Source organism: Corvus hawaiiensis, chromosome 3 (assembly GCF_020740725.1).
Source record: "Corvus hawaiiensis isolate bCorHaw1 chromosome 3, bCorHaw1.pri.cur, whole genome shotgun sequence".
NCBI classification, from domain to species: domain Eukaryota; kingdom Metazoa; phylum Chordata; class Aves; order Passeriformes; family Corvidae; genus Corvus; species Corvus hawaiiensis.
Genome location: NC_063215.1, coordinates 96022252 through 96044911, shown reverse-complemented (window position 1 = coordinate 96044911; position 22660 = coordinate 96022252). Strand labels below are relative to the sequence as shown.

At 43.1% G+C, this 22660-nt stretch overlaps 2 protein-coding genes across 6 annotated transcripts in view; one reads left to right on the top strand and one right to left on the bottom strand.

Annotated features, from left to right (window-relative positions):
• The window catches only part of RPS6KC1 (ribosomal protein S6 kinase C1), an 86385-nt gene extending 83584 nt beyond the window's left edge, over positions 1-2801 (bottom strand). Inside the window, exon 1 of one of the 2 annotated variants that reach the window (XM_048297111.1) lies at positions 2652-2801. In XM_048297111.1, the coding sequence (XP_048153068.1) occupies positions 2652-2756 (105 nt within the window). In that variant the 5' untranslated portion in view covers positions 2757-2801. The remainder of the gene's footprint in view (positions 1-2651) is intronic. The other variant, XM_048297114.1, reaches the window with a different exon arrangement.
• Positions 2802-2849: 48 nt separating this feature from the next.
• ANGEL2 (angel homolog 2) lies at positions 2850-21227 on the top strand. 4 transcript variants are annotated; one of them, XM_048298559.1, is made up of 10 exons: positions 2850-3027; positions 5114-5217; positions 7743-8179; positions 10081-10334; positions 11566-11635; positions 13370-13791; positions 14777-14903; positions 15575-15635; positions 17491-17654; positions 20720-21227. In XM_048298559.1, exons 3-10 carry the CDS (start codon positions 7750-7752, stop codon positions 20872-20874), a joined length of 1683 nt encoding a protein of 560 aa, XP_048154516.1. In that variant the 5' UTR covers positions 2850-3027; positions 5114-5217; positions 7743-7749; the 3' UTR covers positions 20875-21227. The 4 variants fall into 4 exon arrangements, with proteins under 4 accessions (XP_048154516.1, XP_048154519.1, XP_048154517.1 ...); XM_048298562.1 differs by lacking the exons at positions 2850-3027; positions 5114-5217 and adding an exon at positions 5846-5966; XM_048298560.1 differs by lacking the exons at positions 2850-3027; positions 5114-5217 and adding an exon at positions 5987-6101.
• The last annotated feature ends 1433 nt before the right edge of the window (positions 21228-22660 follow it).

Here is a 22660-nt window from a genome sequence, read left to right as displayed (position 1 = left end):
TAACTCTAACCTATTTTCAAAAATATCACTAGGATACCTACCAATGGGCTGAGCAATGCATAATTACTGCACTAGACTCTGAAAACAGAGATCCTACAAGGATCGTCAACATCAAGAAAAGTATTTCAGATTATCCCATTCCTCATCTGACCTGCAGATAGCCAACATAACTCATTAGAGTTTTAATTATCATTAATAATTGTAATCTTCCAAGTTCTCTAAACTTTTATTAGTCATCTATATTTTCAGGCATCATTAAAGTACACTCCTCATATCACGACTTGCTAATATCTCTATCTGTTTCTGAGCACTTGGAAATGGGTATTAAAAAGCCAATATTAATTTAATCTTGTCTGCATTCACAATTATTTCACAGTTTACAAGTAAATAAAATATAAAGTCTCTGCTATACAAACAAAACTTTTAAGGAAAAAGCTGCAATAAGGACAGACCCCCCTTAGCACTCAGAAGAGACTGCATTGGTATTTATGCCTTGGGCCAGATGTTTAGAACATGCTAAACAAGTGCCTTCTCATCCATGACTATTTATCCATGTTATATTGAAACAGAAAGTTCCTTTAACTTCATTTCACAAAGGATTCACTCATATACCACACTGAGGAACCACAAATCTCCACTAACACATACTGACTACCCTAGATCTCAGCGAGAATGATATTCAACACAACGGGAAGATCCACCTCACTTTTTTCCTGGCGGTCCCCCAAAGTCGCTGAGCATCAGCTCAGCAAATGCAGCTGGAGTGGTGTGATATCAACCATGGAGCCAGATCACTGCAGGAATAGGAGGGAGGCATAGGAGGAAAGAAACAGAAAGGGTACCTGATATGTACACTGAATCCTTTTTAAATCATTTTATTCAATTTCCCAAATCCTCACTTCAAGTACTACACAACAGATTACCAGGCAGAGTCCTGTTGAAACGAAAGTTATTTACATTTCTGCACTTGTGAGTCCAAAGCATCCTATGCTGAAAAAAACTGAAATAATTTTTCACTTTGAGGATTTGAGCTATCAAAACACTGTAAAGAAGTAATGATCTGTGGCTAGGTCAGTTGAATTTGGACAGCTCACAGACTGATCAGGTCCTTGCTCTGCACTAAATCACACACAGTCAGTGCACCACCCGATTCTGCACTGCCTCGCTTGGAAAGGCACCAGAGCACCCATAGTTTATGGGACAAGGAGAGAGAATGACATCCCCAACTAGTTAGCCACAACTTGATTTTGGACAATTCTACAGAAATCAAAACATCACAGAGAAATTTAAGTGGCTTTAGCCAATAAGAACAAACTCACCAGAGTAAAAAAAGCAGCAGAAGTTTTGGCTCATTCCTATTAGTCCCTATTGCACTGACACAACTTTTTAGTACACACACACACACACACACTTGGCCCATCAAGAGCTAAGGCAGAAAGATGTGATGGCACTGTTCTCTCTGCCTGTATTTCAGGAAAAGCTTTTTAAATTAAAACATCATAGGAAAAAGCAACTCTTTTTTTCTCTTCACAAATACTAAGTTGTACTGGACTAAAAAGAACAGTTTAAACATATTTGTCCCATATTTGTGTTTGGAGAACTTGGACATGTATATTTGACCCAAAAATTTTTTCTTAATATTTTTAATTTTACAATATATAAACTGATCATAGGCTAATAACCTGACATTACAATCTCCATAAATATACAGAATGGTGTATTCTTTGAATTAAAAGGAAGGTGCTTATAAACATATGTTGCTCTCACAGGCAGGATGTCTACAGCTGAACTACGAGATCACAGGGCACTTAAAGAAACTCTGTCTCTCTGTGACACTTTTTGATGCTCTCAATGTATCCCAGCACACCTGTGAGCTAAACTCCCACTCCTCTAGCACCTATCCCCACATATTTACTCACTCTCCTCCCTTTTCTGGCATAATAGGAAAGTAGAAAAGAAAGCAAGGAATTTCCCTAGGCGAACAGATGGAGCTTTCAGCAAAGCCAGCACCAGACCAGCTCTCCCAACATCTGCAGGAGCTTTCCTGCTTCTCGTGCTAGGCCTGACTGACCCAGAGCGCTCTGCCCGGCCAGGCTGGACCCTGCTGGGCACGCTCAGCCCCATGTGCGGCTCAGGCAGCTCGGCGCTGCCAGCGTGGGCGCGCTGAGCCCACGCACTCCGCTCCCTCCCGCTCCTCCCGAGCTCGCTGCGCTGCGGGGCTGCCAGAAAGGCTGGGCAATCCCACGACAACCTATCCACGAGATCTGGAGCGGAAGAACGGGTAAAAAAGAGAAGGAGCTGTTTGTTTTTAAGCTGCTCTCTCATGCCCTGCAACGGACAGTAGGGAAATTGAGCGTCAATTGCAAAGCGCTCTGAGGCCATTACAACGTTGCGAGGCTTCAAGTTTGCAGGAGGCGGCCGGGGCTCGGCTCGGGAGGGGCCGCCGTGTCCCACCTTCCCTCCCTCCCTCCCTCCCACCCGTGTCCCTCACAGGGGCTTCCACGTCGCGGCCGGGCTCGCCAGGATCCCCACGGGCACGGCAGCCGCGGGCGCCGTTCCGCACCCAGCGGCGGCTTTACAGCCCAAACGCGGGGCAGGCCGGCCGCGGGGAGCCGCCGGGGTGAGGGGCTGGGCGGCGGCCGCCGACTCACCCGCGCGGTGACCTTGTAGACGGTGTGGCCGCGGGGGTGCCGGCGCGGCTCCGTCACGGTGTAGAAGCGGGCCAGGTCGGCGCCGCGCTCCCGCGGGCTCAGCATCCTGCTGCTGCCCCCGCCGCGCCGCCCGGCCGCCCGGCACAGGCGGAAGCGGCGCCCGGGAACGCCCCGCCCCGCCCGGGCGGTGCCGGCGGCCCGGCCCGGGGAGCCCCGCCCGGCCGGCACGGGATGCCCGGGTGCGGGGATCCCCGGCTCGTGGCCTTTCCCCGAGACTCAAAGTCCGCGCCGCAGGGATGAGGCCGAGGTGTCACGGCCCGGACGTGGCAGCCACAGCACGGCGGCGGCGCAGCCCCGTTCCAGGTGTTCTGCAAGGGTACGGCCGGGGGGGATTTACACTTGGCGGGGACTGACCGCCGAACCCCTTGATAACACAGGCGCCCGTGGCCTCTACAAATCGTAATGAGCCCCTGGTACGCCGCTCCCAGCGTCTGCCGTGGTCTGTTTTAAGCTATGCTGCCCTAAATCCCTAGGCCTGTAACGCAGAAATGACTCACGGATTTTAAAGAGGAATGCTACCAGAAAGGCAAGTTTGATGGTTATTGAGCCACCATGTTCCGTGTGTTGTGTCTCCTCCAGGTTCTTTAAGCTCTACCTGGACTTCTCCCTGCGGATGGGCTCTCGTGCATGCACAGGTCTGCGGAACGCTTTGGTGTTAGGAAACCCTCAGGGTTTGAGGGGCATTGCTGCAGTTCTAAGGAGCATATTGTGCTGCAGTACCTTGTCCTTTCATAAAGTTACCTTCGATTTCTTGTCTGTAGTGGGATCTGTACCGATGTAGATCTCACACTTCAGATTATAAACTGCTAAGATTTTTTTTTCTAATCACTGTGCTTTCATTCATTTAATTGCAGATGTTAAAAAAACAGTTTTTCCTTTCCAGGTTATTAATATCTCTGCTCTCATGCAGGTTTTTGACATAAAATATTTAACAATACTTAATTGCATGTCTTTGTGAAAGATGAGTGTGTCTTGTACTGAAGTTCCTAGTAAGCAAGTGCCTCTCCTTTGAGGAACATTTTCTTAAGGAAGGGGAAGAAAGAGGACATTGGTTGTTAGCAGCTCACTTGTCACTCTCACTTATCTTATGAGAGAGGAAGAACGTGTCTTTTACATCTTGTGCTGGTACACAGAACTTCATGGAAGTTATATAAGTTATCAGAAGTTCGCAAATTCGAGTACTTGGGGGAGAGAGACAGTGAGTAAAGAGACAAACACATCAGGCTTAGGAAATGTACGGAGCTGAAAACAGTAAGAGGCAGGGAGAGCGTTCATTTGAAGTTTGCCCAGCCCCTGCACATTTCTAAGCATCTGCTGCTAACCACGTTTAGAAAGCAGGAAACTGAGCTCAGTGGAACATTGATCTGAGCCACCGTGGCTGTTCTTATGTGCACTGTAATCAATCAAAGCATCCCTCAGTGAGTCAGTAGCCTCCATTCACTATGGAGTTTCAAAAGCTCAAATGACTCATAAAATAATTTGGCTTCTACTTACAAATCAGAATTTGGAGATACCTAATTCTGAAGAATATCTTTTCACATGGTATAGCCAACAGAAAAGGGTAATTAGACGAGAATAAAAAATCCACAATTAAGTGTTACTGGCTTATTAAGACTTCTCTAGGTCAAGGCAAGAAAATCTAGCAACACTGAGATGAGAGACAATTTGCATCATATTAATAGGTTAGTCTTTTTCTTATCTTCTATTTTGTCTATTACACAACCTTCACGCTTTTCAGCACATCCTCCTTTCCATTAAAACCCACAGCTTCAGTGATTTCTTTTTTTTTTCAGCATCACTACAGAGGTTACTACTATGTAAAAACCTTTGAAGTGGCAGATCAATTTGGGTGTCCTGTGTAGGTCAAAATACAGACAATAACTGCATGCTATGTGTGGATTCTGGTCCTAGAAATAACAGCAGTTGTTGTTGCTATAGCTATGTCTTACTGTCTTCTGTCCTAGAAATACATCTAGAAGATAAGAACACAAAAATGCAGAAAAGAACAAACCACCAAAACAAGATGGTCTTGAAAATACAGTTGGGAGATCCTCTACTACACATGTATTATGGGACTAGTAGTTTCACTGTCATATTGTGATGAAACTAACAGAAAACGGATGGGTATTTTTACCTTTCACCAGTAACTTGTGTCCAAGAAATGGAAAACCCAAAGTGGATTTGACACATTGCCTAACTAGCGTGCTCATCACTGCATTATTTCAGTTCCAGTCTTCCCTACCACTCCTGGGAAAACTTCAAATGTTATTTAAAGTCACTTTTATGACAGATATAAAAGGAATGCAGAGAAACAGTATTTTACTTGATTACAGTTCCTGCACAGCATCTGCACTATTCAGCACTATAATTTTTCTTATGCATTGTGCTGTGTTTCCTTACAGTAAACAGGGCCAGCATTTACTCTGTCCTCAGAAGACCTCAAGAAAGCGTTCTAAGTGCTTATTCAAGCAACATCGGCAGAGCCAGAGGATTGTTTCTGCAGCTGGTAAGCAGCAGTGGGTCTGTCAGCAGGGTCTGCAGGGCGGGCAGGTCTCCCACCCATCCCTCAGCAGAGCACCTTCAGCTGCATTTTAAAACCTGACAAGGTTGAAGTACTTTATTAGGTGAGTGGGGTTCGTTTTTTTTCTGCAAACACTAAGCATGATGCTGCTGCCCTTGAAATAGTCAGCACCTTGAAATACATCGCAGCTCTTTCTCAGTCCCTTTGACCCTGCAGGAACACATGGTGATCCCAGGGAGAAGACCACCTATGGAAACTGTCACAGAACATGCTGAGTTGGAAGGGACCCACAAGGATCATCAAAGTCCAGCCCCTGGCCCTGCACAGGACATCACCGAGGGCCACACCATGTGCCTGAGAGCGTTGTCCAAATGCTTCTTGAGCTCTGCCAGACTTGGTGTTGTGACCACTTCCCTGGGGAGCCTGTTCCAGCGCCCAGACCCACTCTGGGTGAAGAAACTACTGCATGAACACAGTGTTACCTCCATCTAAATGCTTCAAAAGCCCGCAGTCAGGCTGCCTACGTGCCGGTCGTGCTGCGCTCTGGAGCGGGCGCTGCCCCGGAGCGCCCCGGGAAGGGAGCGCGGTTTCGGGGGCGTCACCCGCCCGGGGCCGAGATGGCGGCCGGGCCTCGGCGTCGGTTTCCAGGACTAAACATGGCCGCAGGCCCGGCCCTTGCACTACAAGTCCCAGGAGCGAGCGGGAGGGCGCGGCGCGGCCGCAGCCCGTGCGGGGTATGAGGCGGTGGCCGGAGCGCGGCGGGCGGAGCTGGCGCTGCCCTGGGCTGACCCCCTCGGGGGGCGCCGCGGCTGCGCGGGGCCGGTAGCGCGGCTCCCCTGGGCCGGGCCCGCGCCCGGGCCCGCCGGGAGGTAACGGGGCTGGGGGCGCTGGTGTTGAATGCCCGCCATTAGGCCGAGCAGGGCCGCGGTAAACAGCACAGCGCGGCGTGGGGCTGTCTGCTGCCGGGGGTGCGGGGCTGGGGGGCCGGGGGTTTAGGAGGGAGCAGTTTCTCAGCGCTTTTCTGTAAAGCAAGTGTTTCAGGAGGTTTTTGTAAAGGAGTGGTGCCTCTTTTTGCTCCATAGTAATGCTGTGGTGTGCGGGGGGGGTGGGTGGAGGAGTGTTTTGTTTGTGTGTCTGCCCGACTACATCTGGTGCGCTGTGGCGGGAAAGGGTTGTTCCGGGACAAGCGGGTTTTGCTGAAAGTTGTATTAGCTATTAAAGGGTGTCCAAAGGAGGGCAATGAAGCTGGTGAAGGGCCTTGAGGGGAATCCATGTGAGGAGCGCCCGAGGTCATTTTCAGCCTGGAGGAGACTGAGGGAGACCTCGTGGCAGTCTACAACTCCTCGTGAGGGCAAGAGGAGGGGCAGGCAGTGACCTCTTCCCTGTGGCGCCCAGTGACAGGACCCAAGGCAGTGGCCTGAAGCTGTGTCAGGGCGGGTTTAGGCTGGATATTAAAGAAAGGTTTTTCACCCAGAAGGTGCTCGGGCGCTGGAACAGGCTCCCCAGGGAGGTGGTCACAGCACCAGGCAGCCTGACAGAGCTCAGGGAGCGTTTGGACAACGCTCTCAGGCACATGGTGTGACTCCTGGGGATGTCCTGTGCAGGTACAGGAGTTGGACTCGATGATCCTTGTGGGTCCCTCCCAACTCAGCATGTTCTGTGATTCTGTATTTCAGCGTATTTGCTCTGCTGAATGGCAGCTGGGAGGTTCTCACTTCAGTTCAACTTCACGCATACCAGGCTTTGTTATCTTTTGCTTATAAGCTCAAAATACACCTTCTTATTTAAACAGTGAGGAAGCTGAGACAGATTATTGTCACTCAGCCTTCATTCCAGTGATTTTGTTGAGAGACAGGTTTCTTTTTTCTTCTGAAAAAAAAAAAAAAAGGAAAAACCCCACTTTTTTTTCATGGTTTTAGTTGCTGAGCTGTGGTTTGCCTTCCTGGAAAAGAAATAAGAATACAGATTTAGTCTTGAGCTGGTGCTAGTGATGCCTTGAGACTTAGCACCTTTATTTCCCTGTTGTGTTGGCATTGGGATTTGAGCCATATCAATGGCTTTCCAAACAAAGTTCTGACTGCTTGCAGGAAAGTGGTCTTCTCATTCCTTACAAATAGCCTTATGATAAAGTTAATGCAGCATGCAAAAATGACCTTTTGTAAAGGTCATTCCTCTGAGCGCTTGAAAGATCTGACACTGGAATTCAGCAAGGCAGAAAATAAATTGTAAATAGTTACTCAGATGGATAGGGTTTGGACACTAAATGGCACTTGTAAATCTGAGGGGAGGAACAGGATGCAAGATCTCTTTGTAAAGTCCCATTTTGCATATCATTTAGATAAATGTTTAAATATTTTGTATATATCTATAAGCGTTTGAGTATCTTGTATGCGTTAACTTGTAGAGAAAGAGTATCTTGTGTAAGTCCTGACCAGGATGATTTGCCTCTACAGCCTTCTACAGGCAGGTGTAGTGGTGTGCAAGTAATGAAACTTGTGCTTTTTTGGTAGACACTCCATGCTGCCCCGCCATGTGCAGAGGCTGGGCAGAGACTGGATCACCCACTGGAATGGCTCCCAGCTACTCACCTTGAACAGCCCAGTTTCCAGCTGTATGAGATGGGCCGGACACTCTCCTCCCTGGGCCTCGTTTCCACTCCCTATTTCAGCTGATTTCTCAGCAAACTGGAGATTCCCTCCAGTCTTTGGACCTTGGAGAGAGTTTCAGAACTATAACTGGCATCTTGATAACTACACACAAAGTTGTTGCTTTCACCTACCCAACCCCAGTATGAAATCTGAGGGAGAAGAGCCATTGACAAAGAAGAGAAGACTCAGTGGCCAGGATGATACTTCGAGTCCTGAACAAGAAACAAACTTGTCTAATCAGAAGGGAGTATCTTGTCTTTCTGTAGCACAGAATGAAGAAAAACACAGCAGCAAGAAAGGTAAAAAATGCTCTTTGCTCATTTTCCGTGTTCATTTGTAATGCTAAAGACACCAAATGCATTAGAGTTATGAGCAGTACTGCCTGCTCCTTTTGAGTTACTCTTTTTCTTGGCACCCCTCTCAGGCAAACATGTCTTAAAAATGGTCCAGTTTTGTAATACTGTTTAGTCTGTAAACTTGTATTTTGTGCTGTCAAACAGTGCACCAGAACTAGGTTCACTGCACTTGGCAGTAGAACACAGTCATTTGTGTGAGGGATTGACCAACTTGGGGAGTCCTGAGCTTGGTTCAGACAACATTCTCTCCTCATGTCTCTGTCACCAGGTCATGTCTGTTAACTTGGAAACTCTAAAAAGCAAGAAGATTTGGCTGACTTGCTGTAGGGCTGAGCTGGGCTGGCAGTTGTATGGCTTCATTCCTGGTACTCTACCTGAGCTCATAAACCCTGCTGGACTTGAACTGGGTTCTTTCCAGACCAGCTGAGTTTTCTGCAACCTAGAAAACTGAGAATCAATGGACAGAGATTTAATGGTGCTTGCTTCCAGTGTGACTGTGTGATTTTGTTTTTGCAACTGCATTCTGCCAGTGGCATGTTAGCAAGTTTTGTGTCAGATCACGTCTGACAGAGCAAGCAGCACTTGTGCTTATCCAGAGAAATACAGGAAGAAGTGCAGATTTGTCTACTGTGCTCACTGACAAACTTCCATGAAACTTCAAAGTGTCTGTGTTAGCTTATTACAGCTACAATCTTCTACATAGCATCCAAGTATTTTACTGAGTTTTGTGTATATTTACAGTTTTGTCTAGTGTGAAACAAATAGAGGGACACAGTCAAAATCATGGCCCTCTTGCATAAGTGACTTCCTTAGAAAAATAAACTGGAAATTGTATTATGACTAAAAAGGGCAGTAGATGCTATCAGCATCCCAAAGGGATTTTTGGACACAAATACCCCTAAGGCTTAGAAACATCATATCTATCTTCAGGAGCATAGCAATGAAATTTACTAACCAAATAGGACAGATAGTAACAGCTATAGCTGCAGTCTGCCACTGGTTGTTAGCATCGGTAACCGGACCTCAGCTTGCTCTCAGATGAGGTCAGATATAAAGGGTGAAAAGCACCTCTGTGAGTTTTTAAGTGGAGAAATACATTTCTTAAACAGTAACTGGATGCTTAATGGTGGGCAGATAGGTTATTACAAATTTTCATACTAATAGTAAGTATGAAATTAGAAATGGCAGAAAGGCAAAGGAAGCCTTTTCAGAAGTTCTTGGTAATTCTGAGACTTAATAATTTCTTGATTTCTCAACTCACTGAGGAAAATCAGGTTCATTATTTGTTTTGGGACTCCTGTAGGAGACCCTGTTGCAGCTTATGGATGAGTTTTACAGACTGTACACAGGCTAGAGGTGATTGATTGTTTCCTAACCCTTTGTTAGTCATGGATAGAGAGATCAACAAGATGCCCACATGCTGCTCTAAGGAGTGTATCCCAGACTGACACCATCTCTGCTGAGAAGGCAGCATAAGACTCTCTGTTAACAGAGTGGATTTGACTCACCAGTTTGACAGCCCTTCTGCAGGAGCAGGGGGTATAGTCTGATAGCAACAATCTCCTTAGAACATGCCAGTTCCCCAGTTTCAAAGCAGTTGAAATATAATGGTTTTGTGATGTTTGTTTGATTTTTTTTTTTAACTTATAATGCTTATATAAAATAATGATGCTTATATAAAATCCATCTTAAACAGAGGGTCTGAATCACTGCTAATTGAATAAGATTTTAGAATTATTTAAGTGATTTGAAAGACAAATAATTGTCAGTAGAATGATTTCCAAGAGCAGTAAGAAGTCGTATGGTCTATAACAACTTTTTTCTGCTTCATATGCTTTTAACAGGAACCATCAAAAGACACTGGGAATATTTCTGTCAGCAGAGTAAAACAATGAAAATCGCTAAAAATAAAGGATCTGACCAAAGCAATACAGGAAGTGACGCAACATTTGATTTTACAGTCATGTCCTACAATATTCTCTCACAGAATTTGTTGGAAGACAACTCTCACCTGTACAAACACTGCAGGCAGCGATTGCTATTCTGGACATACAGATTTCCCAACATCCTACAAGAAATCAAAGAGCTGGATGCAGATGTGAGTAGAAAATGAGCACGTGGATATTTCTTAAGAACTGATAAACAGAAGTAGCAAATTCTGCTACTCTCTGTGGGGGTCTGAAAAAACACTGCTGTGGTTTTGTAGAGTTTATTGTTTATTTTTGAGGACACATAAATTATTGTAAGTCTTAATCAGGAAGTCAAGTCAGTAAAATTTTGCTTCAGTCATTGTTTAGACCAACAAAAGTTCAGTGATAGAATCCATCCTGTTTGTGTCAGAAAACAGTACTGAAAAAAAGTGGTTGTATTAGAGAAGCCACAGAAAAACAGCCTTGTACCATTTGAAAAATGCAGTTATGTTACTACATAGCCAGGAATCTGGAAATTAAAGTCCCCCTCAAGCTCTTTCTTTCTTCCTAATAAATTTATACATCCTGTATGCATATATTTTTACAATGAGATACCTTAGGTAGCTTTCTGAGAGGAACAGCTGCTGTCAGACCCTGGTAGGTGCAGGTGCCCTTTCCACAGAGAAATTTCTTGCTAAAGGACATAGATTTTTAACTATTTCATTGGTTGGAACTGTAACCTTAAGTGAAGCAGAGACTTCAGAATGTTGCTTGAGATTTGAGTCTCCCTTGAGACCTTGAATGAGCGATTGTCAGCTGGGCAAGTGGAATGTGTTGCTGCAGTTCAGCAAGCAGGGGTAACTTGTTCCCCTTTGGCAACTCAGTCCTTTATCCCAGTGGTGGTTGTAAATCTGTGTGTTACTGCAGCATGCTGGGGAAAGGCTCAAAGATGCTCACAACTGGAGCTGGACTTGATGATCCTTGTGGGTCCATCCCAACTCAAAATATTCTGTGATTCTGTGATCTCTCTTAACTGAATATTTTGAGTTTGATCTTTGGTTTAGGTTCTCATAATATGGAGGCTTGTTTTCCACCCTGTAGTATGCCATTGGCCTCTTCATCTCTCCTTTCTGGCACTGAGCCTTCCCCTGAACTGCTGAGAATGTAGTAGCAAATTACTACTTTGATTATATTTATTCTCACCTCTGAAAATGTCTGTCTGAAAAAGGGTGAGAGGAATTGGGGCCTTCTTCATAATCTTAGGCAGCATTTTCTATAGAAGAGTGAATTCTATTGTGGGATTATGGAGTCAAAAAGCTTCTGAGTTTGATATTTTTTTTTAATACCTTTACAGAGATATGCTGTGGTGATATTTTGATGTACTTACTAATATATTGTAATTGTAAACCTTTGCCTTAGGTGCTCTGCTTACAAGAAGTCCAAGAAGACCACTATAGAACAGAGATCAAGTCGAGTTTGGAATCCCTGGGTATGATGAAACTCCTAGGACCAATACATTGTCTTCTCCCCTGCAGGGGTAACTTGTTACCCTTTGGGAACTCAGCACTAGTTTCCTCAAAAAAACCCTCTCATAGATTATAGAATCAAGTCTTTTGCCATCACATGCAACAATGTTGTGTATCCTCTTTCATAAATTCATCAAGTGCTCTCTGGAAACTACCTTAATGTTTTTTAGCAGTATTCCTGTTGGGTAGCTCTTCAAGGGCATGTTTTTCTGCCTTGAAACCTTCCAAATACCAGCACTAAATGTTATCCATGGTCAGTGTATATATATTAGTTTTTATACAAGTGCTGTCAGTCAGTCTGAATAGACTGTCTTGTCACTCTCCCTCATGTGATTTTATGGAAGGGTTTGATTCCATGGTGGTTTAAACTGATCTAAATCTTCTGTGCCCTGCACCACCTTCCAGTCCCAGGGCCCTGCTTCCATCCTGGCACTGGTTCTCGTCTGATGCCAGGAGGGCATGGTAAAGGAGCAGCACTGGACTGGTAATTTTTTTTCTTTCTTGGTTAGTTGAGGTAGTCTAGCTCCCAGAATTGAGTGTTTGCAAAGAAGATAGAGTAATGGCAGTACTGATTGAAATCCACTTGAAATGTGAAACAACATTGCGAGGCCAGGCTTGTGGGGGCAAGTGAGCTTCTAGCTACTGTACAGGAGGATCTGGAGCTTGCTTTAGCCCTTCCTTTCCCCATCCCTAGCTCCCAGATGTGTGTCCTGCCCCTTATCCTGGGCTAGTTGTGGCACTCACTAGTGAAATCCACCAGTCCAGCAGAATACTATCCAGACTAATTTTATTTTTCTGGGTTAATTTTCTGTTGGCTTACTGAGTTAGCAATAAGTGCTGCAACAAGTGGCAGGAGCAACATGGCCTTAATCTGGGAGAGGGGAATGGGAATCCCTTGTTCCAGCACTGGTGTGAGCTCAGGTCAACTCACCCTACTTCACTAAGGCTGTACTTCATGAATTCATATGGTCTGGGCAGGGCAGAGAATATTTGAAAATGGCAAAAACTAGATACTGTTTCAAGATCTAATTTTTTTTCCCTACATTGATAAGGTCTTGTTTAAATCTTGTTTAAATCACCTCTACATAAAATGAAGAAATTGGCAAATCACTATTTTTAGGTGGACTTGTTTGAAGTCCAGTGCTGTCATTTGATAAGTGTCTCTGTTCCCTTGGTGAAAGCTTGCCACTTGCTGCTCACTGGATAATTGCATAATTATGTTTGAGCCCTTTGTTCTATGAATCATTTTAGACATTGACTAATGACTTAGTGTGATTAAGGCTTTTGATTGGTAATGCTTCCCTGGTATCACTCCTAAACCATGCTTGTAACATCCAGAAAAAGCTTCAATGCACAAGGCCACTTTTATGTGACTTGGGGGCTTTCTTTGTTGGGTTGGTTTGGGTTTTTTTTCCACATGAGGAGATAAGAACATGGTTGGTATCTTAGAGTATGTAGATGCTTACACATTGCCAAAGGTATTGGACCAGGCTTCCTGTCCTGCCTTGCTTCAGGTCAGATTGGGGCAGAAAGAAAAGTGAACACGAGTCTATGTGAACTTCATGCAGACTTTGGTACTTCAGACTGAGGGTTGACTGTCATGTGAGAGAAGTAGTGTGAGATTTTTCTAATTTTTTTTGTTTCAAAGTCTCTATTGATACAATAGTATTTTATGTTTTTAATTGCCTTTTTTACAGGGTATCACTGTGAATATAAAATGAGGACAGGGAGAAAACCTGATGGCTGTGCCATTTGCTTCAAAACTTCCAAATTTAGCCTGATTTCCTCAAACCCCGTGGAATTTTTTCGCCGCGATATCCCACTCTTGGACAGGGACAACGTTGGACTGGTGTTGCTGCTGCAGCCCAGATTTCATTGTAAAGCCAGCGCTGCCATCTGTATTGCCAATACACACCTGCTGTACAACCCAAGGAGAGGGGACATCAAACTGACCCAGCTTGCAATGCTCCTGGCAGAGATAGCCAGTGTTGCCCCTCAGAAGCATGGTTCCTTCTGCCCAGTTATCATCTGTGGGGACTTCAATTCTGTTCCTGGCTCTCCATTGTACAGATTTATAAAGGAAGGAAAGTTAAATTATGAAGGACTTGCTATAGGGAAGGTAAGCTGTGCTTCTCACTTCTCACCAAGAAAATGGTTAGTGCTGATTAAAGAGAAGTATTTGAGTGGTGCTGTGATTGCTTCCATTGCAGTGCCTGTCTTAGTGCCATCTCTGCAGCCTGCAAAGCAAAAGTTACTGCAGAGTTACTTCAATGAGCTTGGTTGTATTAGCTGTGCCTTAGGGAATGTTGCATCCTCTCCCAGCATTCTGAAAGGAAAAACTCACCAACAATCATTCTTGAAATGTAGTGAATCCACAGGGTGATTGTATCACTGTGTTTGGATGATTTTTATCACTGTGTTTAGGTGTCCCAGTCTTTAAGTAGGATAAAGTAACTACTTAATCAAAAACCTACTGTGTGCTCTGTGGGAAGATGACTCTTACTGTAGATAAACTTGGTGGCCACAGTAATTATGAAAGCAAAGCTGCAATTAGATGCTGAACCTCAACTGTTTCATGTTAAATGATGTCTTGTTGTCAGCTCTTGTATGTAGCTGTTGGATGTGTCACATGCTATTTAATAGGAGTGACTGAACTACATTAAATGAGAGAACATGACAAAAAAATAGCCCTGCTGGGTGTTCTTTGCTAGTGGGTAGTTGATTCAAGCCCCCATTTGACTTGACTTGCTCCCAGAAGGATCAGCATCCTGAAGCTGAAGTGTCTGCTGTGTAGCTTTGTATGCTGATCTGGTCCTGTCACATGGCTAAAAGTGTCCTTGGAAGTCTCTCAGTGTCCAAGAACTACCTGGAAAAATTGGGTAGCTGCAAAGAAGTTGCTAAGAATAAACAAAGGGGATGCACATAAAGGGTGTTATTTTTACAGGGATTTTACTCTTATAAGAGTTATTCTAAGGGACTGGGCCTTTTTCTTTTTCTTTAAACTTTACGAAAAATGTTCATTTATTTCAGGTTTGTTTGGTGGTTTTTTTTGTTTTTTTTAAATCAGATTTCTGTCTGAAAAAAGCTTGTGTTGTCCTTTTCAGGTCTCTGGACAAGAACAGTTTCCAAGGGGACAAAGAATCTTATCTATACCAATTTGGCCAAAAAAATTAGGTATTTCACAAAACTGTGTATATGAAATAAAACAGCAACAAAAAGAAGAAAATGCAGGTCAGTTTTTGGATTAATGAGTTTTTGTGAACCTTTGAAAGTATCATTCAGGCAGTACTGAAAACAAGATGTTCTGTTCTAGTGGGGGAAAAAGAATGAGTCTTGAGCTTGCAAAACTCCCTTGTTGGGCTCATTAGAGTGTAAAGCAATGTATTCACCTAAACTTTGCAAAGTTGAATGTTTAGAAGATAATAGTTACAAATTTCCATTCGGGAGTTGGTGTGTAATGTTTAAACTGCTGGGTTTGCATCCTTAAAGGCAGCTGTGCTGTGACTGGGAAGAGGGAGGTGAAGGAATGCAGCACATGGACGTAGTGTGAACATGCATTCTGCCTCAGAGCTTATGAAGTATAGTGTTGGCACTTCGTGGAACAGCTGGGAAGAGCAAGTGATTCCTTGCTGAGTATGGCTACATCTTTCATCCACTATTTTTTTCTTTGACAGAAAAAAGCAATTTTAAATGAATGGGACATAATGTAAAAGATCTTTAGAAGGAATGCTACTAAAGGAACAGAAGAATTTAATCCAGCTTTGTGACTTGTATCTTGCCTGCTGCAAAAAATAAGTGTACTTAAAGACACTTTTTTCCTGTAGCTTTTCTGTAACTCTTCAGTGTTGGTCTCACTTCTATCCTATTTTTAAATGTAAATTGAATTTATTTTTATTTTGCAGGAGAAAAATTGGAAGCGGCAAAACCAGACAACCCTCAGGAGATTGTAATAGCATCTGAAAAGTATGTGTTGGGGGAAAATATGGAAGCCCTTGGCTGGTTACTTGGGGGTTGGTTTTGGTTTTAGACCAAATTTATATCTGATTCCAGTTGTGGATACCTGTTGATCACCCAACCCATTCTGCCCTTTTGGCAAAATCAGAATTGTCCATTCAAACATGAAAAGGCTGATCAGACAGCAAAAGACTAGAACTGGCAATAATGGAATGTGTGTTCTTTCAGGAACTTGGAGATATTTTTTCATAATGCAGGGGTGAGGTGTCAGTGCTTTTTAGAGGATACTTTCGGTCTGCTTATTAAAATAATGCTTCTGGCATTTTTTGTCACTTCTTGACATAAACAGGACATCATCCTCTGTAGGGACATTGCAAGAAACATGTGAATTTGTCCAATTGCAGAAGCCATGTTTTTGAAAGAGGGAGAGGACAAAAATAAACCATGTTGTCCAGTTGCTGAAGTGTTAGCAGTTCTAGTTATGGATGTAGTGAAATCCTATAATACAGCACGAAATTTGGGTGAAGGAGGGAAAGGAACTGGAAAGGTCATAAAATCTTCCTTGTCATGAGTTCTGTGGGAGAATTTGAGTCTGAGAAATGTGGAGTATTATGGATTTGGTAATACAACTTTCACTCAGAGCAAATATCTGCTTGTTGAACTGAAGGAGGAAGCCATGGCCAGAATGCTGAGAAGGAAAATGTAACTGCTTCTTGAAAGGAAAAATACTTGCATTTACCAAACTGGTAAAGGCATACAAAGTAAGGCATAGAAGAAGGAAATTGGCATAAATGTGTGTATGGGATGTCAGGCTCCAAGTCAGCCATTTCTTACCAGAAACGAGATTGTGGTATCACTGCAGATAGTTATATTAGAACTCATGGTGATTCTTGGTGATGAAAAAGGTAAGTCGTGGCATTTGTGAGAGAAGAAGTAGATAACAAACAGGAAGCCCTGTGCTACTGTTTTAAACCATAGCATGCTGAATGCTTCTTGCAGGGCTTTTTCCCCTCATCTTAAAAGGGATGTCATGTAACAAAAGCAGAAATTACTACTTGTCCTGTGTTGTACCAGCTGGCATGTTTGCTCTGAATCAGGCAAGGTAACATGCTGATTTTGTTTTTAATTGCTTGGATTTCAACCAGAACACATTGCAGCCCAGGTTTAAGATGCAAGATGAGGCAGGTACAGCTGAGGGATGGATGATTTGCAGAGATGATGGAAGCAAATGTCTGGGAGACAGGAGTTCTTTTGCTGAAAGCTGTAGTTTTGCTGTTTGCAGTTTTCCAAGATTGACAAGACGAGTGAGACAAGATGGGCTGAACTGAAGAGGAACAGACAAATGATGGGGAGATAGAAAATGGGAGCCTGAGTGGAAGAAAGGCTATGCCTAATTGTCTAACTTGGAAGGACTTGATAGCTCTAACTTGGGGGAGGAAAAAACCTAAAAATCTGAATTTCTCTATATGCTGAAGGGCCTGGTTATAGACGAGTTTGTGCTTCGTTGCTTTCCTGTGAGCTGCATTTGTGGACATTCTGCCTGTGTGTCAGGGAGAGACTGCTGAGTGAAGACATGTGATTGCTTACAAAATGTATGTGGAGGTGAAAGCTATCTATAATTGAAGTGTCGGCTAAGCCAGTTCTGATCAGCTCTTTTACTTGAAAATGCTGCCTGCATTTTGCCTTCAGAGTTTCAGGCCTCTCACACAAAAGGCTATGGGATGGCTTGCAGGAGAGAAACACTAGTTTGCATATCCAGATAATTCGTTTTGTTTGTAACCAGGAACTATTTGGTATGTCTTCATTGCTTATTCCTTCTTGGTAATGCAAGAAAATAAAATTATTTCCTTTGATGTCTCTTTAGGTTGTCTTCAAAATTGCGGCACCATTTTAAATTGTCTTCAGTCTATTCTCATTACTTCCCTGAAACTGGGATACCAGAAGTGACAACTTGTCATTCCCGAAGTGCTGTCACCGTGGATTATATTTTCTATTCTGCAGCAAATGATGATACTGCTGCCCAGCCAGGTAAAGAAACCAACTTTTAATTATTTTTTATAAATGCTAAGCAAGAATATTTGTTTAAATGTAGTGATAATTTCATCCATGTGAAGTACCTCAGAGGTTCGTGGGAGTGCTTTGAATGTCAGCTGTTACCTGAGAAACGTGGCTGGCCTTGTCAGCTCACCACAGCAGGACTTGTAGTGCCACACAGGGCAAACCTTATCATCTGACTGAACATTTCTGTAGTTCTGTCTCATCATGGAGACAAGCTGGAGGTACAGGAAAGCAGCAGTGGAAGTAGCACCTGAGAAATATTGCTGTCAGTAACACAGGCCAGACCTACAGCAAGGCAGTATTTCCAATTATCTGATCAACACAATGGTGAACAGCAATTTATGATGTGCGTTAAAACTGATAAACGAACTGCAATTTACTTCTCAGCTTGTCTTGGAGTGATTTCTGCCAAGTAACAGACTCTGTGGCCTTTGAGCACAGTCACTGGCACAGGCCCAGCTGTCCTTCTCCAGTTTGCAGTTGCAGCTAAAAGTCACCAGATGGTGCAAGAAAGTCGCTGTACTTCTGAGGGAGTTTCGTGATGGGTAACTAGGTGCTTAGCTGTCCTTTATTGCACTGGGACTCGTTCCGTGGCTGCTTCTGAGCAGTTTACTTTCCATGCCCTCCTGAGTTCTGTATTTTATGCCATCAACATAAACATGTTATTCCACAGTGCAGTGCTAGCAGATAAATGGCTCTGCAAACTTGTAGCAAAGAAATCTGGATTCCATTCCTGCTCCCGCTGTAGAGGGCAACTGATTTTTATAAACTAATACTGCTTTCAGTATGTGGAATGAAAACACCACCTTCATCTCTTGTAACTTGAGACTAGATTGTTAAAATTCATTGAGTCAATTCACAGAAGTCTCATTTGTCATAACATGCACAGTAAATGCTACCTTAATGTAAAATGACAAGTACGAAAGCTTTGACTGAAAAAACAGTACATGGGAAGTATTTAAATGACTTCTGAATGCCATGTGATTTAATAGAGTGCTGTGTGATTCCAGAGTGCGTCCCTGCACAAAACTGAATCCCAATTCACCTGTTTATATATATTTTTTGCATTATCATTGCTCCAGCAAAGATACAGTACATTTTTTTTTTTGCACTTGTTTTTCAAATAGATTCTTCCCACATCAGAGCACAGAATGGAATCAAACCTGAATTTTCCAACTACTTTAAACTGGTATCGTTTTTGTTCATGAGCTCTTAGAAATTAAGTGATGGTTTGGATTTTCAGTTTTCTTATGACCTGGGCCTCTGTATTTAAAGTTACCACAGTCAGAACAAGTGAATATTAAATGTGGTCTAGGCTGACTGATTGGGTTTTTCCATTTAAAGGGTTTTATTTTAAAATATTCATGTTTATTCTGTCATGTTTAACCAGATATTTGGTTTGGTATTCAGGATTTCATGTAATCAGGGTTCAGTACCTACCTAAGTCCTGCAGGGCACAATTTTGCTGAGTGTTCTGAGTGATATTAATCACTGCATGCAGACCAAGCTCTCTGTGGCAATAAACAGCTCCTTTGTAGATATGCAGGTGCTGTCCCAAATGATAAATGTGTCTCAAGACCTGGTGGACGTGTGCTTTAGAGCTGCCAAGAGATCTTTGCAGTAAAAAAAGCTTTTCTTTAGAGCAGCAAACAGTTGCTGGGTTGTTAAAGGGCTGGAAAGCTGGCAGATGGCAAAGGATGAAGCTGTTGAACTCTCTGAGGAGTTCAGCAGTTGCTGGATAGTTCTTTAAATTATCTCCTATGGTAAGCCAGTACCAGGTTCAGCCAGGAAGTTCTGAATTGGCCGAGCACTGTGACACAGAAAGTATTTCTGTCAAAAGTTACAGCTGCAGTTTGTGCTGGTCCTGAAAGCACTCAGCATGCTCAGTATCATCTCTGGACTCTGAAAGCAATAGGTAGGCTTGCTGAGTTGTTGTCTCACATAAGTACATAGCTCAGGAAGTCTAAAAGTTTCACACATCATGGAAGGATCTCTACCTGAGCTGGAGAAGCTGTTTGCTCTTTGATGCTGGGAAATCTTGCCTGACACATTTAATGGCCTTTAGTAATAGGTTTACAGCAGTTGTGGATAAGGGAAGAGCCACTGGTGCCATCTACTTGGACTTGTGCAAGGCATTTGACATGTCCTGCCCAACAGCTGGAGAAATGGATTTGGTGGCTGCACCACACACTGAATTGGCTGGAAACAAACAGTTGCCATCAATGGCTCAATGTCCAGGTGGAGATGATCAGTATTGAGACCAGCACTGCTCCATCCCTGGAAGTGTTAAGGCCAGGTTGGATGGAGCTCTGAGCAACCTGGTCTAGTGGAAAGTGTCACTTGCCCATGGCAGGGGGTTGGAACCAGATGGGCCCTAAGATCCCTTCCAACCCAAACTGTTCTATATAATTGTGTAGTAATTGCAAGGCTTGAGTTGTCTTCCCCTCTTGCATGAGCAATGTGGTGCTTCATCTGGGGAAGGAGGTGGGGGTGGGTTTCTTAGGCAGTTACAGGAATAGGTAGCAGGAGATAATGGAGGAAGATCCCTTTCTTCTGATGAACAGTTAAGAGAGGGAAATGCTAGAGTACTTTCATCCTTATGAGCAAGAATGCATGACCTGCCTGTGTGCTTGAGGATACAGAAATAAAATGTTATGTGAACCAGTAACTCTAAAAAGAGACCTTACTTTGCAAGTGTCACCTCTGTTTAGCAATGCTATTGTCTAAAGTACAGGACTGGATTATATGAGGCTTTTTCAGGGGAGTTACACTGAGCAAATAAATCCGTTTTCCTTTTTACCTCCATTTATCCCTCTGCAAAATAGTGTCCTTCTGAATACTTTGAGCTCTACTGATTAAACCCTACTCTGAGAGTCATAAAAGAACTTGTAAGCTGTCTTATTGGTGATTTTAATGGTGGAACAGTAACAACTTTGGATTATTGCTGCCATACTGTTTTCTTCCTTCTACATATGTATGAATGTGTGATGTTTAGCCCACACTGATGAGCATTTCCTTTTTGTTTTTTTTAACAGGAGCAGAGGATTCTTTTTGTGGGGGTCTGAAACTTCTTGGCAGGCTGGCACTTCTAACAGAGAAAGATCTTTGGACTGTTAATGGTCTTCCCAATGAAAATAACTCTTCTGACCACCTGCCACTGCTAGCAGAGTTCAGGCTTATTGAACGGTAATATCCAAAGGACTTTTGGTGTAGGTAAAGTTCCCTTTACCTTCTCTCTTCATGGGATGATTATTATTTTTTTAAAAGGTTAATCCAAGCACTGCTGGTCCAGTTAAATAAGTTTGCCTGCATGCTGATTTGTTAGTGTTGTGTAAAATAGACTTTCTAAAGGGACTTTCTTTTTAAACAAAAAAATGTTTCATTTACTTTATGAAGTCCTTTAGGGAGAAAAAGGAAAGATTTTACATTAGCTTCCTCTTTGATAAAGGAAAACATCTGTGCCAGACTCAAAATGGCATTATTTTTCATGGATATGTTGTAAATGATTTTTATTGTAAATCACAGTAAAAAGGACTATTCTGAGAACTGTCTGTTTCTTCAAGCAAAGGGGAATGTGTTTCTGTGCCTGCAGCATTTTGTAACGGGTTGAAAATAATGTTTTACGACAAATGTGCTCTGTGGACACTTCCATCTTAATACTTCTGCAAAGGAGTTTACTCAGTGTTGTCAGTGCAGAGGCTGCAAGATTGAACTTTCAAAGGTAGAAAGGCATATAGGCAAATATTATGCTTTAAGAATTTGCTGCTTAAAATTATAAGGGCTTAAATATAGGTAGCATTCACTGAAATCCTTCTTAAAATATCTGAAATAAAGCTAAGCTTAATGAGCACACCACATCACAGGAAACTTAATTGATCTATTATAGGAAAAAAAAAAATTAGCCCTTGACATCTTGAGACCTCATACATATTGAGCAACTGGTGCCAGGGTGGGGTTTTTCCTTTTAGTTATTAAAAGTGCCATGTTGTATCTTGGAATGACAAATCCTGAGGTATTAAATGATCAAGATTTTATATTTACTCTTACTATGCACTTACAAACATTCTATGTAAAATATAATTCACAAAGTAATTAAAGAAGGACCAGACTGCCTGAATATGAAACGTAGAGGAGCTGGAAACAAATCTTGTAACTTCGTCAAACTCCACAGGGATATGTAGAATCAACTTTGAAGTAACAGAATTGTCTTTCAGTGTAGTGCTGGAAAACCTACACCCATGGTCCTGAAATCACATTCAGACACATTTGTCTCCCAGAAGCACTTGTGGAATTCTCATCTGTGTTCCCTTTCCCTGACTGCAGACAACTGCAATTACTTTGTGCTTGGAGAGTAATGTAGGAAGTACAGTGGAAGTAAACATAAAACCACTTGAATTGAAGTTGTTCCTCGGTGTTCCATTAGAAAATAGACCTCCTGCCAAAACATTCAGCTTACATTGTTGAGAATTTGGAGGGGGCTACTTTTGTCATAGGTAGTTGTAACTTAAGATCTTTCTTCTACCTGTTGATGCTGAGGATGAGAACCTGTTTGATACTGGATCCTGTCTGGGTTCAAGCATCTGAGTAATCTCACAGTGATGCCTAGGTTTTAACTTTTATGGTTTTCTGGTTCTGTACTGCTTAAAGTGTAACTCAGAGGTTTCTTGTAGCTTGATAATTTCTGCTCACTTGTGCTAGGTAGACATGACAAAGCCTCTCCAGGCCTGCTCTCCAAGGTCGCCCAGACCATCCTAGGCCCAAAAAATATAATCCAAAGAGCTTCTAAGGGGGTCCAGCAGAGGGAAAATTACATCATTGAACTGAAGCTTTAATTGGAGAATTAACCCTGCTATACAAATGAACCAAACCTATAAAAGTGTGAAGAACTCATGACCTGCCATCCATCTTGGGGTCCATTTTGGCAATAGCCTCTGGCTCCCAGGGTGTACCTTTGAAGGCTTTTCAAATAAATACCT